General features: G+C 34.3%; 1 protein-coding gene across 2 annotated transcripts; it reads right to left on the reverse strand.

Annotated features, from left to right (window-relative positions):
- Nucleotides 1–10,632, reverse strand: LOC102591295 (uncharacterized). 2 transcript variants are annotated; one of them, XM_015306133.1, is made up of 25 exons: nucleotides 10,139–10,632; nucleotides 8,409–8,612; nucleotides 8,045–8,223; nucleotides 6,199–6,325; nucleotides 5,955–6,122; nucleotides 5,505–5,879; nucleotides 5,293–5,382; nucleotides 4,876–4,961; nucleotides 4,357–4,408; nucleotides 3,733–3,816; nucleotides 3,585–3,637; nucleotides 3,335–3,403; nucleotides 3,039–3,249; nucleotides 2,892–2,935; nucleotides 2,674–2,742; nucleotides 2,365–2,581; nucleotides 2,219–2,262; nucleotides 1,961–2,029; nucleotides 1,701–1,878; nucleotides 1,553–1,596; nucleotides 1,296–1,361; nucleotides 1,028–1,205; nucleotides 877–920; nucleotides 625–693; nucleotides 1–532 (listed from the first exon to the last, which is right to left on the reverse strand). In XM_015306133.1, exons 1-25 carry the CDS (start codon nucleotides 10,244–10,246, stop codon nucleotides 307–309), a joined length of 3,054 nt encoding a protein of 1,017 aa, XP_015161619.1. In that variant the 5' UTR covers nucleotides 10,247–10,632; the 3' UTR covers nucleotides 1–306. The 2 variants fall into 2 exon arrangements, with proteins under 2 accessions (XP_015161619.1, XP_015161620.1); XM_015306134.1 differs by lacking the exons at nucleotides 1,028–1,205; nucleotides 1,296–1,361; nucleotides 1,553–1,596.
- Nucleotides 10,633–13,758: the final 3,126 nt, after the last annotated feature.

The following is a 13,758-nucleotide window of genomic DNA, read 5'->3' on the forward strand; positions in this document are numbered from 1 at the left end:
TCACTTTGCTTTGTACAACAAAGAGAGAAATGAAAAGAACTCTCAGAAAAAATCAAGTTGCAAAAGGGAAAACAAATAAATAACAGCAAGAAGCAGTTGGATAATCATTCATGTCCTTAAAAAGGCGATGCACCACCATGAACTTGGTTGAGCATGGAATCCACCAGCTGTACATTCAAATAATTAAACTAATGATCTCATAGCTTTCAAAGTTAGAAGCTATGGAATTCAATAATAGTACAAAGTTTTCAGATTTGAACGACTACTGACGTTTCCCCAAATAAAAACTTTTAACATTTTTATATTTTAGCTTCCTTCATTTTGACAATGCTGTGAGTGCACTGGCGTCAATGAGCTATCTAAGGCAACTTCTAATGTCTTGGACTCTGCTTGTGCGAACATGTCATCTTCATTGTCCACAAGTTTTTTCTCACTGATCGTTTCACAACCAACATCAGATGCATCCTTCATCTTATCTGGAATGGGAGTATCCAGGGACTCAGTGTCACTCTTTTGGGCTTTTCTTTTAGACCTGAAGATAGAAAACCTACCCGTCAATACCCTCAAACATTTAGTTCAAAGAGCAACACTGCAGGGAAAAGTGTACAACAACAAAATTATAACCTTTTGGATGAAGATACTCCGTGTTCCTTTTTTGTTGAGGGGGTTTTTCTTGCTTTCTTCTTGGTGGATCTGCTCAAGTTCAATGAATAACCATATCATATCAAAACAATAGTAGTGGCTAATCAAGGTGATGTGAAATACAATATCTAACATAAAAGTAGTAGGTAGAAATAAACATGAAAAACAAGAGTCAAGAACAAGTAAAGAACTAGGATATGTCCAAGGTCAGGAAGTTTAGAAATCAATACTTACAGAGAAGATGAAACATCATTGCTTTGAGGACCTGTCTCATGATTCTGTACATATTGCATCCAAAAAAGGAATCATATCAGAATGGTGTATAATGCCAATGATAATTTGAAAATATGTTAAGAGATAACACAGTATCAGATGGAGAAAGGACCTTGTCAGATGGTTGGATTTCAAGCGCCAATGAGCTCTCAAAGGCAACTTGTTCCTTGTCCACAAATTCTTTTATCCCACTGCTTGTTTCGCAACCAACATCAGCAGCATCATTCATCTTATCTGGAATTAGAATATCCAGGGATTCAACATAACTCTTTTTGGGTTTTCTTTTAGACCTGAAGATAGAAAACCAGCTTGTCAAAACCGTCAGAACATTCAGCTTAGAGAGCAATACTACAGGCAAAAATGTACAACAACAAAAGGACCTTTTGGATGACGAGACTCCAGGTTCCTTTTTTATTGAGGGGGTTCTTTTTGCTTTCTTCATGGATCTGCTCAAGTTCATCAACCAATAACCATATCATGTCAAAATAATGGTAGTGACATATCAAGTTGAAGCAAAAAACACAATCTTTAACATAAAACTAGTAGGTAGAAGTAAACACAAAAGATGACAGTCAAGAACATGTAAAGAACTAGGATTATGTCCAAGGTTGCAAGTTATGTAGAAATCAATACTTACGGAACAGATGAAGCATCATTGCTTTGAAGATCTGGTTCATGTTTCTGTACATATTGCATCCAAAAGAATTTGTCATACAAAGATATATAATGCCAATAATTTGAAAATATGTTAAAAAAGATAACACAGTATCAGATGGAGAAAGGACCTTGTCAGATGGTTGGATTTCAAGCGCCAATGAGCTCTCAAAGGCAACTTGTTCCTTGTCCACAAGTTCTTTTATCCCACTGCTTGTTTCGCAACCAACATCAGCAGCATCATTCATCTTATCTGGAATTGGAATATCCAGGGATTCAACATAACTCTTTTTGGGTTTTCTTTTAGACCTGAAGATAGAAAATCAAAACCGTCAGAACATTCAGTTTAGAGAGCAATACTACAGGCAAAAATGTACAACAACAAAAGAACCTTTTGGATGACGAAACTCCAGGTTCCTTTTTTGTTGAGGGGGTTCTTTTCGATTTCTTCTTCATGGATCTGCTCAAGTTCATCAACCAATAACCATATCATGTCAAAACAATAGTAGTGACATATCAAGGTGATGCGGAAAACAATCTTTAACATAAAACTAGTAGGTAGAAGTAAACACAAAAGATGACAGTCAAGAACATGTAAAGAACCAGGATTATGTTCAAGGTTACAAGTTAGGTAGAAATCAATACTTACGGAACCGATGAAGCATCATTGCTTTGAAGATCTGGTTCATGCTTCTGTACATATTGCATCCAAAAGAATTTGTATCACAAAGATATATAATGTCAATAATGTGAAAATATGTTAAAAGATAATACAGTATCAGATGGAGAAAGGACCTTGTCAGATAAATGGACTTCAAGTGCCAATGAGCTCTCAAAGGAAACTTTGGAAGTCTTGGATCTCTGTTTCTGTGTGATATCGTTATCTTCCTTCTGAACAAGTTCTTTTTTCCCACTGCTTGTTTCAAGACCAACGCCATCAGCATCATTCATCTTATCTGGAATTGGAATATCCATGGAACCAATGTCACTCTTTCGGGGATTTTTTTTGGACCTGAAGATAGAAAACCTGCTTGTCAAAACCTTCAGAACATTCAGTTCAGAGAGCAATAATACAGGGAAAAGTGGCAACAACAAAAGAACAACCTTTTGGATGATGAGACTCCGGGTTCCTTTTTTATTGAGGAGGTTTTTTTTACTTTCTTCTTTATGGATCTGCTCAAGTTCATCAATTAATAACCATATCATGTCAAAACAATAGTAATGAAAACGACAGTCAAAAACATGAAAGACGACAGTCAAGAACATGTAAAGAGCTAGGATTATGTCCAAGGTTACAAGGAAATTTAGAAATCAATACTTACAGAACAGCTGAAACATCATGGCTTTGAAGATCTGTTTCATGCTTCTGTACATATTGCACCAAAAGAATTGTTTCATAACGATATATAATGCCAATTATAATTTCAAAACATGTTAAGAGATAACACAGTATCAGATGCGGAAAGGACCTTGTCAGATGGATGGTCTTCAAGCGTCAATGAGTTCTCTAAGGCAATTTTGCAATTCTCGAGTCTCTGCTTCTGTGTGGTATCTTTATCTTCCTTGTCCACAAGTTCTTTTTTCCCACTGCTTGTTTCACAACCAACTTCAGCATTCATCTTATCTGGAATTGGAATATCCATGGACCCAATGTCACACTTTTGGGGATTTCTTTTAGACCTGAAAACAGAAAACATGTTTGTCAAAACCCTGGGAAAATTCAGTTCAGAGAGCAGTACTGCAAGGAAAAGTGTACAACAACAACCTTTTGGATGACGAGATTCCGGGTTCCTTTTTCATTGAGGAGGTTCTTTTTGCTTTCTTCTTTGTGGATCTGCTCAAGTTCATCAACCAATAACCATATCATATCCCGACAATAGTATTGGCATATCAAGGTGATGCAAAATACAATCTCTTACATAAAAGTAGTAGCTAGGTAGAAGTAAACATGACAGTCAAGACTATGTAGAGTTCTAGGATATGTACAAAAAAAATGATTGGAAATCAATACATACGGAACAGATGAAACAGCATTGCATTGAAGATCTGCTTCATGTTTCTGCACAGACTACAGAGTGCATCCAAAAGAATCATATCACAAAGATGTAATGCCAATGATATCTTGAAATTGTTAAGAAACACAGTATAAAATGGAGAAAATACCTTGTCAGATGGATTGTCTTCAAGAATCTCAAACTGCTCCTTATTCAGATTCAAGGTTTCCGTTTCACCATCATCATATGCGATCTCAAAAGGAAAAACAGCAAATAGCATCAGTCAACTAAAAACTTCAGTTAAATTCACTACTTTCCCTTTTTTGCAGTTTTAGCACGATGACAGCCTTCCAGAAAGATGTCTTTTAGGCTGTGTGAGTCATTATATCAATAGGTAAAAGGGACTTCTGTTGCAGTGATTATATTTGGTTTGGAAATAGTTTTGCCTTTAGTTATCAGGAAGATGGAGTCAACCTCAGTAAATAGTTTGCCTCAACATTACTTAGCAGGAAGATGAAATCAGCTGGACTTGCAGATATTTTGGAAATTGTAGGAGAATAATAACAAATATAACATTTGAAATTAGTCTCAAGTTAAATTGAGAAGGAAAATGGATTCATACTGACTACTGATGATGAATTTTTTGAGACTTGGGAATGGTGTATAAATTCTTGTCATTATTAAAAGAAATATCAGAACATTGCAAAGTGAAACATATATGATATACTGGGAAGAAAACTGTAAAGAGATTAATTAAAAAACAGTGCACGAAGCTTGATAATAACGTCACTACCTGATGCCTCTTTGTCACATGATCAAATCCAGAAATGGCACCCTCATAGAACCTGCAAAGGGAAACTTAAAATCAAAAACTTTAGCTAGATTTCTTTCGTTTTTCTTCTTTTTCTTCTTTTTTTTTTTTGAGAGAGAGATGGTAAGTGTGCTATTAATATAATTACCAAGAAGGTGCAGGCAAAAGTATTTACAGGATACTATTAGAACATCCCTTGCTATTCTTAGAGAAATTCTATGAGATCTATCACTGTTTTAGCTAGAATTCTTTCTTCCATTTGCAAGACACCATAAAAGTCAATTTAGTAGAAGCAATTGAAGACGTGCTCTGATACTCCACAAGTCAAAGGAATGAAGCAGACTCTTGGTGACAGCCTAGCAGGCAAGCCAATTTTAGAGATGATAAACTTAAAAATAGAAGGAATCAAGGATGAAAAATGCTGGGATGAGAGTGGATCTGTAATTAGTACCACAAATTTACAATAGTATGACAGTCCTGACAACATTCTGTAGAACTTACATTTCGTCCAATGGCCACCAAACTCTTATTCTGGTACCAACTATTTCTTCTCCATATTTTTTGGTGAACTGACGCCTTATAGAATCCTGAATGAAACAATTACGAACCATAAACTCCTCAGACATGAAAACACTCTTAGACAACAGATAATTGAAAGCAAAAGGGCTTAAACAAAAACTAGTTTCAGTCCTTTGAACTGTATTGAAAAGAGGTAAGCATAGCGTTTTCCGAATTCAAGGAGAATAAAGCAACTTATAACTTATTCTTACTGTGATTGGATTCCTTTGAAAAAGCAATGAAGTCACAGAATTTGGAAACACACTACATTTCAACAATACTAAGTGAATACAAGAAAACTCTGCAAATTTTGCAGATATGGAAACAAAGGTTATACTTCAAAAGTTGCTATATTAGTACCTGATCCTTTCTTACGGTAAGCTTCCTCCGACGCTTTGTCCTGGCAAATTGGCTGGAGAGATTTTCATCCCCAAATGATAGTTTAATCTCCTGTAAAACCGACAAGCACAAAGGGAGAAGTAAAAAAGAACAGTGATTGTCAAATTTGTGCTTGAAAAAAATTATAAGCACAGATCGAGAGATAGCAACTTCTAAGAAGTCCTCCTTTCAACCTCATCTCCTGATTCTTCTATATCATGGATCTCTTTCTTCTGTTTCTTTTCATCAATTTGTTGCACTGATGACTCCTCAGCGTCAGTAAGGTTCTCTTTTCTTTTTACAATGTTAAGACCAGAAGTAGTGTCCACATCACCTTTCGGAACAGATCCTCTCTTCCTTGAGCTCTGACGTGGTTTTCTTTTGCTACCGGATTTGACCTTACAATTGCTAACACCAATATTCTTTGGCTGCTCCATCTGACTGCAATGCTGTAATGTTTTTGAAGAGGTGCCATTATTATTTGAAGGCTGCCCATCCTCCAGCAGTGTCTCACAGATAACAGCAGCAGATGGACCAACTTTTTCAGCAGTCACATTTTCATTTTCCGTCTGACCATAAAACTAATGTTAGCAAAAAAGGAAAAGAACAGTTGCATACAAAAAGATGTCATGAGTAGGACACACCATTTGTTCTCCCTTGGGAATTTCATTGCAAATAGAGGCAATGATTTCAGTATATTCATCAAGATTCATGCTTCTTGATTTGAGGGCTTTGAGAAGACAAGGTCTAACGGTGGAAGCGCATTCTTTCAGGATCTTCTCTCCCAACTTTGACGAGATAGGTGACCAGATCTGTACAGTATAAAAGATCGAGTAAAGCACTAAAGAAACATGATTAACAGAAGATCAATAGGATGAGCTTTATTACCTGATTTTCCTTTCTGAGGCTATCAAGAAGGGGCTGAAGAAGCTCCATATTGATTTCATCACTTTCTTCAATGAACAGAATCATGATTACTTCCATGCTTGTGAATACATTATTAGGATGGTCGGCCCTTGAAAATATACAGCATCAAACATAAGCATTCATCAGAGGAAACTTATGCATGATAATCTTATAATCTTATAATCATTTGGTAGTTTAACGTACGGTCGCCCCTCCAACAAGAAAAGGTATAAATATGGAAACTTCTCTGCCATTTGGATCGGAGAATTTATGGAGGAAATCGAGTTTTAAATTCCCAGAAACCGCACGATTATATAGCCAAAGGGAATAGGCGGCGCCTAAAATCATCCCAAGCGCTTGCTAATGTGGCTACTAAGCTATTTCTTTGGAAAGCTCCTACTAAGATGAGAAATTCCCCGATAAAGCTGCTAGTACTAGGTGAACTCATATTGGCCAAAGTGGAAGAGAAGAAAATGGTAGAAAGATTTGGCATGGTGCTCACTGAACCTCAGTAATATCTAACAAGTCGAGTCTTATGTCGGTCATATAGAACACCAACACATAGAAAAGGGCTGAAGAAACCAGTCCATGACTTGACATCGGTAGAATGCTACCTCCAATTCTCTGTATGTTCGATAGAGCCAAAGATTTCCCCCCCACTGATCGGAGTACGCCGATTACCCCCCGAACCGTACAAGATAGTTACCACCTATCATACGGCTTTCTAACTTAACTTCTTTTTCTGGTCATTCTGCTCTGTCGATCGATGGTAGTATAAGAGATCTGTAACCCCCCAAAAATTTTTACATAATGGTTCCTGCTTCCTACCCATAGTTAGCATGTATCTCTCCCGGTCATACTTTAGTATCACATCGTAGACCTCCACCCCAACGCTATCTTCCTTATCAGTGAACCGAAACATAGTGCATAGGTACTCTTCGATGCAGCGGGGACGAGATGACATGACATACTACAATCACGTACAGAAGTGTTATCCTTCGTCTCGGCAATATGGAACCTCTCAACAGCTCCAGTTCTTTTATGGGGTCCTATCGGGATAGGTAGGCCCAAGCCTTTTCCCTCCCCCCTCCCTCTATAAGACCCTCTTTCTCTTTCCCTCTCGGGAAAGAAGATAAGAAAGGATTCATTTTTTTCTTTCATGTGAATAGCCCTATCTTGTATCGAAAGGTTTTTCGTGCTATACACCATGTTGAGAAAGACCAACCTCCTATGTACCGTACTCTTTTTGTACCTCGAAAGGGAGGGGGGGGGTCCTCCTTATAATGCTACGGATGGCTGTCCGAAGTGCAAGGGGTAAACTCGGACTCGGATACGATAGGATTGTGCGCGTCGGGCCCTTCGGGTCTCATATTTTGGCCGAGTTTACCGTACCTCCGTCCCCTAGGTTAGGCGGCCGTAATATTTTGTTACGTTCTACCGCTGTTACACCAGAATAAAAGGTTCCACACGAGCTCCCGTTCTGCGGTGTGGTGGCAGGACCACTAGGGGAGTGGCTCCGGGTATAGATAGGGTGAAATCTGCAGGGGTCATGCAAATACATAGGCCCCTTCCCTTCTCTTTTGGATGAATGGGGTGGTTTAGAAAGCGCTTTCCGATCTACGGTCCCTCGGAGCGAAGGGTTAGGCAGGTAGTATGGGCCCTCTAACTTTCAGCTATGTGTTGTGCGGCTCCCGCGAAGCGAATGAAGGGAAGCTCTTCGAGCGGCATAGTTGTATGATGCCAAACAATTGCCAACATGCATAAATGTGTCAAACAAAGATGTGCAAGAACTAAAGTATCGAGAATAGTTAAATATTTGCTAATTTACCTAATGATCCTGAGAAACATCCGGATTATCTCTACAACCAATGCATGACAGTCAAGGTCCAGCAATATCAAACAGGCCTTGACTTCTGCCACAGTTTCAAGTACATTCACAGCCTTACGATAACGGCGGCCTGAATGAGACAGCTCTTCAAATGTTCTTACAGTAAGCTGGAAAATCTCCTGAGATTTTTCAAAATACAAGTGTGTGAAAAACAAATGGTAATGGATATAAAGTTTGAGCAAGAGGCATTAGCAATCTAGTTTCTCTCTCTCTCTCTCTCTCTCTCTCTCTCTCTCTCTAGCGTGTGTGTGTAATGTGTTTTAGGAAAATAGAACAACAAACTAGAATGTTGTATCCTGGATACCTTCATTAGTTCATCATCATAAGGCTGCAGCGGAGCAGATATTCTAGAGATCTCGTAGATACAAGATACTACAGAAACTATAACATCTGCATCAGTGTGCTTTAGAAGTTCACTTCTGACCACAGCTTCCATTACTGGTTGAAGGGCATCTTTCATTGAATCGTCAGGGGCTTGAGCTACCTTTATCAACAGAGATTCTACTTTCTAAAAGACACAAGAAGTAAAAATGAGTCAACTTGCAGCTTCCATAAATTACTGAAAACGAGCAAACAGCTTTAGGAAATTACAATCCCAGTCAATAAAGATTAAGTCGCGGACATGGAGAAATTGCTCTATGGTGGAATTCATGTACTTTCCTTTTTATTTTAATTCCAAAATCATTACACCAAAACCACATTTTCCACTTCCATTCCTCCATTTCTGATTCAACACCATGTCATTTATAAAGTTAAGAACAAAAAAACTTCTATTTGGAGATAAAAATTCATCCTGATATATAAGAAAAACTAGGCATCAAATTTATCTAACAAACAGCCCTTCCCCTAAAAAGTTCTTATTGTTATCAAGGTAAAATCAATCTAATATAATAGGGCACAAAAAGAGGCAAACACACACACATTTACTAGATTAAGAACAAAAGGCTTCTATTTGGAGACGAAGAGCATCCTGATAAATAAGGAAAACCAGGCATCAAATTTATCCAACAAACAACCCTTCCCCTAAAAAGTTCTTATTGTTATCAAGATAAAATCAATCTACTATAATAGGGCACAAAAACAGGCAAAAACACACACATTTACTAGATTAAGAGCAAAAGGCTTCTATTTGGAAACAAAAAAGCATCCTGATACATAAGGAAAACCAGGCATCCAATTTGTCTAACAAACAACCCTTCTCCTAAAAAGTTCTTATTGTTATCAAGATAAAATCAGTATAATATAATAGGGCACAAAAAGAGGCAAAAACACACACATTTACCAGATTAAGAACAAAAGGCTTCTATTTGGAAACAAAAAAGCATCCTGATACATAAGGAAAACCAGGCATCAAATTTATCTAACAAACAACCCTTCTCCTAAAAAGTTCTTATTGTTATCAAGATAAAATCAGTATAATATAATAGGGCACAAAACGAGGCAAAAGCACACACATCTACTAGACTAAGAACAAAAGGCTTCTATTTGGAGACAAAAAAGCATCCTGATACACAAGGAAAACCAGGCATCAAATTTATCTAACAAACAACCCTTCCCCTAAAAAATTCTTATTGTTATCAAGATAAAATCAATCTAATATAATAGGGCACAAAAAGAGGCAAAAACACACATTTACTAGATTAAGAACAAAAGGCTTCAATTTGGAGACAAAAAAGCATCCTGATACACAAGGAAAACCAGGCATCAAATTTATCTAACAAACAACCCTTCCCCTAAAAAATTCTTATTGTTATCAAGATAAAATCAATCTAATATAATAGGGCACAAAAAGAGGCAAAAACACACATTTACTAGATTAAGAACAAAAGGCTTCAATTTGGAGACAAAAAAGCATCCTGATACATGAGGAAAATCAGGCATCAAATTTATCTAACAAACAACCCTTCCCCTAAAAAGTTCTTACTGTTATCAAGATAAAAATCAATCTAAAAATAATAGGGCACAAAAACACACAGATAAAACTAGTACTTTATATGTAAAGAACATGAAAAAAGATAAAAGTTGAATCTTTACATCAAGAAGACTGATGAGCTCTTCAGTAGAAGGAGGAATGTTGATGAGGCTATTCGCACAATCTTTTAACCCATCTTCAATTTCTTTCTGGGAAGGAGAATCAGCCATTTTCACAATAGCATTCACTCTCACTCTCAAAACCTCAAGAAAATCTTGTATAAAAATTTACCCTTTCAAGAACCCCAAAAATAAACAACACCCTAGGAAGAAAATGCAATCTCAGACACAACAAAGGCTGATTATATACAAGTGGGGTTTGTGTTTGGAAGCAAATTTAGGGACAAAATTGGCATACATAAACAACCCCTCCAAACTGTAATCTCCACTGGATTCACTCACATTAATTGCATTTTTTCTCAAATTTTAAGTTTGAATTTCACAACTTTTTTCAGGGTGTTTGTGCTTTTCTCGTGTACTGTTTGCTTAATTTGGCATTTGCACTCTACGTGGCTCTGTAAAAGTGCAGAAAGACACCAAATTTTTTGTTTCAAGAAGTTCAAGAAAGGACCTTTTTAAGACGGACAAAAGAGAGACACTTTATTTATTGGACTGTTTTGTCCTTCGAACAGTGAACTTAGATTACTTGTACGAAGGTCTTTTTCTATTTTTAAAATGTCTAAAATTGGAAAAAAAAGTTAAGTTTTATTACATACACACTTTAGCGGCAAAACTAAACTTTGATTTCTTTGTATTTTGTTTTCTCTTTTTTTTTTTATTGGAAAATTTTGTTTTGACTATTAAATTGGAAAAACTTTTACTTTCATTGCATACACATTTGACTAGGTGTTGTAATTAATAATGAAGGGTAAAAAAATCAACACATTTTAATGGCATATTAAATGTGATAATTTATTATTTTTCTAAATAAAATAATATCGATGGAACTTATTATTATAGAATAATTATTCTTCTAAATAAAACAATTCCAATGGAATTTAAAATAAATTGTATTAATTGTGTTTTTCACTCAACATATGGTAGGTATTTCACATTAAATCCTCGATTAGTTTGTATTCGTAGAGGGAACAAATTCCTATTAAAATATTTTCAAATTCAAGATTTGAATTCGAAACATCTGATTAACGATTGAAGAATCATATACATCGCATCACAACACTCTTGTTTATAGTAATATTGACTAAATTTATTGAGATAATCCTATTATTTAAATTTTCTATAGATGTTGGTGTGAGTATAGGTGTCAATGAGACGGTTCAATTGGTTATTTTTTTAAAATTATGTCATCCCAATTTTTTTGGGTATTTTATAATGTATAAAAATTACATTTTTTTAAATCATCCCAACATATCGATTTCTCTTCGGTATCGGTCCATTTCGTTAAATTTTCATTTTTTAAAATATCACCTAAAAATATACTATTATCAAAATATTCTTTCGCAAGTATGTTCTTGAAGAAACACTTCAATTCTTCACCAAGAAGTCAAGAATGTAAAAATCTTGTTGTCGTATTCTTTGATCTTAAACATTTAATAGGAGTGCTTGCATAGATTTTGTCGTATTGTTTGATGGAGTAGCTATTATAGTCTCTTTTAATTTTAAACATAATTAAATAAATGCTAATTAAAGAGCAAAGATCTAAAGTCGTCCAGTCACCATAAGCCTAAGACTTATGTTATATTTATATTTGAAAAATATTATAAAATATATTTATATATTAAATTTAGCATATTGTTAATATATAAAATATATGTACATATTATTCGTTTCAGTTCAGAAAATTTCAATTTTTTTTATAAATTTAAAAAGATCATTTATATTTGGGATAGTTATACACTTCTATAAAAAATTACAATTTTATTAAGAAAATAATATAAATCGGTTTGATTAGGTTCGATCGATTCAGTCAATTTATCATATTCTTTTGACACCCCTAGGTGTGAGTGCAGTTTTTGCTTCATAATGATATGTTAGATTTATGACATGGTAGCTTTGTTTGATGTTACTCTTGTAAATTTATCTAGTTGGTTTTTACTTTCTCTTAAATATTTGGCAATATGTAGGATTTTTCTACTGTTAATGGAAGTTGCTTTTTTGTAAATAAGGTTTGTGATTACTTCATGTTTAACCAGAAGTATCATGTTTGAGTCTTACACATCTTACTTTTGTTAGGAAATGTTTTACTTCAAATTGAAACTTTTCGTTATTTGAATTTAGTTGAACCCTAATAAAAATATCATACACCTTGTAAGAAAAGAAACAATTTTTTGTTGTACATTTTTGGATTCCTAAAATGTAAATCTAGTTGAAACCCATTTTTAACTTTTCTTGTTGCATGCAAAAAGTTTCGATGTTGCCACAACCGCAAATCTTTTTGAGTGCATGTGGAATAATCTCTTTTTAACTCACATAATAATTTACGTATTTGATCTTTCAATGTCGATTTTGTGACACCTTTTAAATGAGAAGCCATTTTTATATGATTTCAAGAGATTTCCTATGTTGCTTATATGGTTTATTCTCTCACAATCATACACTGAATATTTTTAGTAAAGATACAATAAATAATATTTGATTATTAAGAAACAATAAACATTATGTATAATGAATTTATTTTTACAATGAATTATTGCATTCTTGAATTTATTTTATAATGAATCATTTTTAAAAAAATGTTAGAATTTAATATAGTTTAATAAATATAGTTCTATGTTTGCACTATTACATGAATCTACTTGTTGAGTCTTTTTTTATATATCCAAATTAAACATTCAAATAAAGAAGGGTAAAGATTGCAAAATTAACATGTTTCATATTTGAAGAGGAACATATATTTAGAAATAATTTACACTTTATTTTGAATAGCATTAAAAGAATAAAGAATAGCATGCAATACGAGAGTTCTTAGTAATCTATTTTACAAAAATAAAATAAAATAATTAATATTAGAATCTGGGACCATAAATAGTCGTTCAATTATAAATAAAGAATGAATCGCTTAAAAAAAGTTTGTGACTGAAATTATCAAAATATTTCATTTTCATTTTCATTTTCATTTTCTACCTCATTATTGTAGAAACAATTTGATTAACGGAAAAACTACCTAAATCCACTACTTTAGATCTAACTACTAGGAATCCCGATATATAGTTTTCAATATTACTTTTTATATCATTTTCGGTTATTGAATACATGCATCATAAGCCATTAGATACATGTATCTATCAAATTTAAAAGGACGAGATACATAATTTAATTGATCTGAATTAAATGGTGTAACTTAATTTCTTAAATAAAGGAGTAAATGATGGGAAATTAACAAACAAACCAAATTTAGTGGATCCATCCGTACCAAGTATTACCAATTTTAATAAAAAATCTAAACCATAACGATTAGTAATTTTAAAATTTTAAACTTCATCTTCTTCATCAATTCCTTCATTTGAATCTTCAATTAAGTGTTTTTTTTTGTTGCAAATGGCGAATATCACAATATTATAAAAAAAAAAAGTCTCATAATTTTTTAGTGTATATCTCGGACAAATAATGTATACGTCATTGTTAAAATTAACGATATGATGCCTAAGAGTAATAATTTGTGTAGAATGTATAATTTGTTAGCCATGTATCTCAAATTCGTTGTGAGTATATGTATAGAGAAT

This window comes from Solanum tuberosum, unplaced genomic scaffold (genome assembly GCF_000226075.1).
Source record: "Solanum tuberosum cultivar DM 1-3 516 R44 unplaced genomic scaffold, SolTub_3.0 scf00026, whole genome shotgun sequence".
Classification (NCBI taxonomy): domain Eukaryota; kingdom Viridiplantae; phylum Streptophyta; class Magnoliopsida; order Solanales; family Solanaceae; genus Solanum; species Solanum tuberosum.

Excerpts from the sequence above, each read along its gene's own strand:
- LOC102591295 (XM_015306133.1), bottom strand. The coding sequence starts at position 10,246 with ATGGCTGATTCTCCTTCCCAGAAAGAAATTGAAGATGGGTTAAAAGAT. Across the intron at positions 4,409-4,875 it reads TGGTGGCCATTGGACGAAAT|GTTCTATGAGGGTGCCATTT; the intron begins GTAAGTTCTACA and ends TTCCCTTTGCAG. Across the intron at positions 694-876 it reads AATGATGTTTCATCTTCTCT|ATCCACCAAGAAGAAAGCAA; the intron begins GTAAGTATTGAT and ends GAACTTGAGCAG.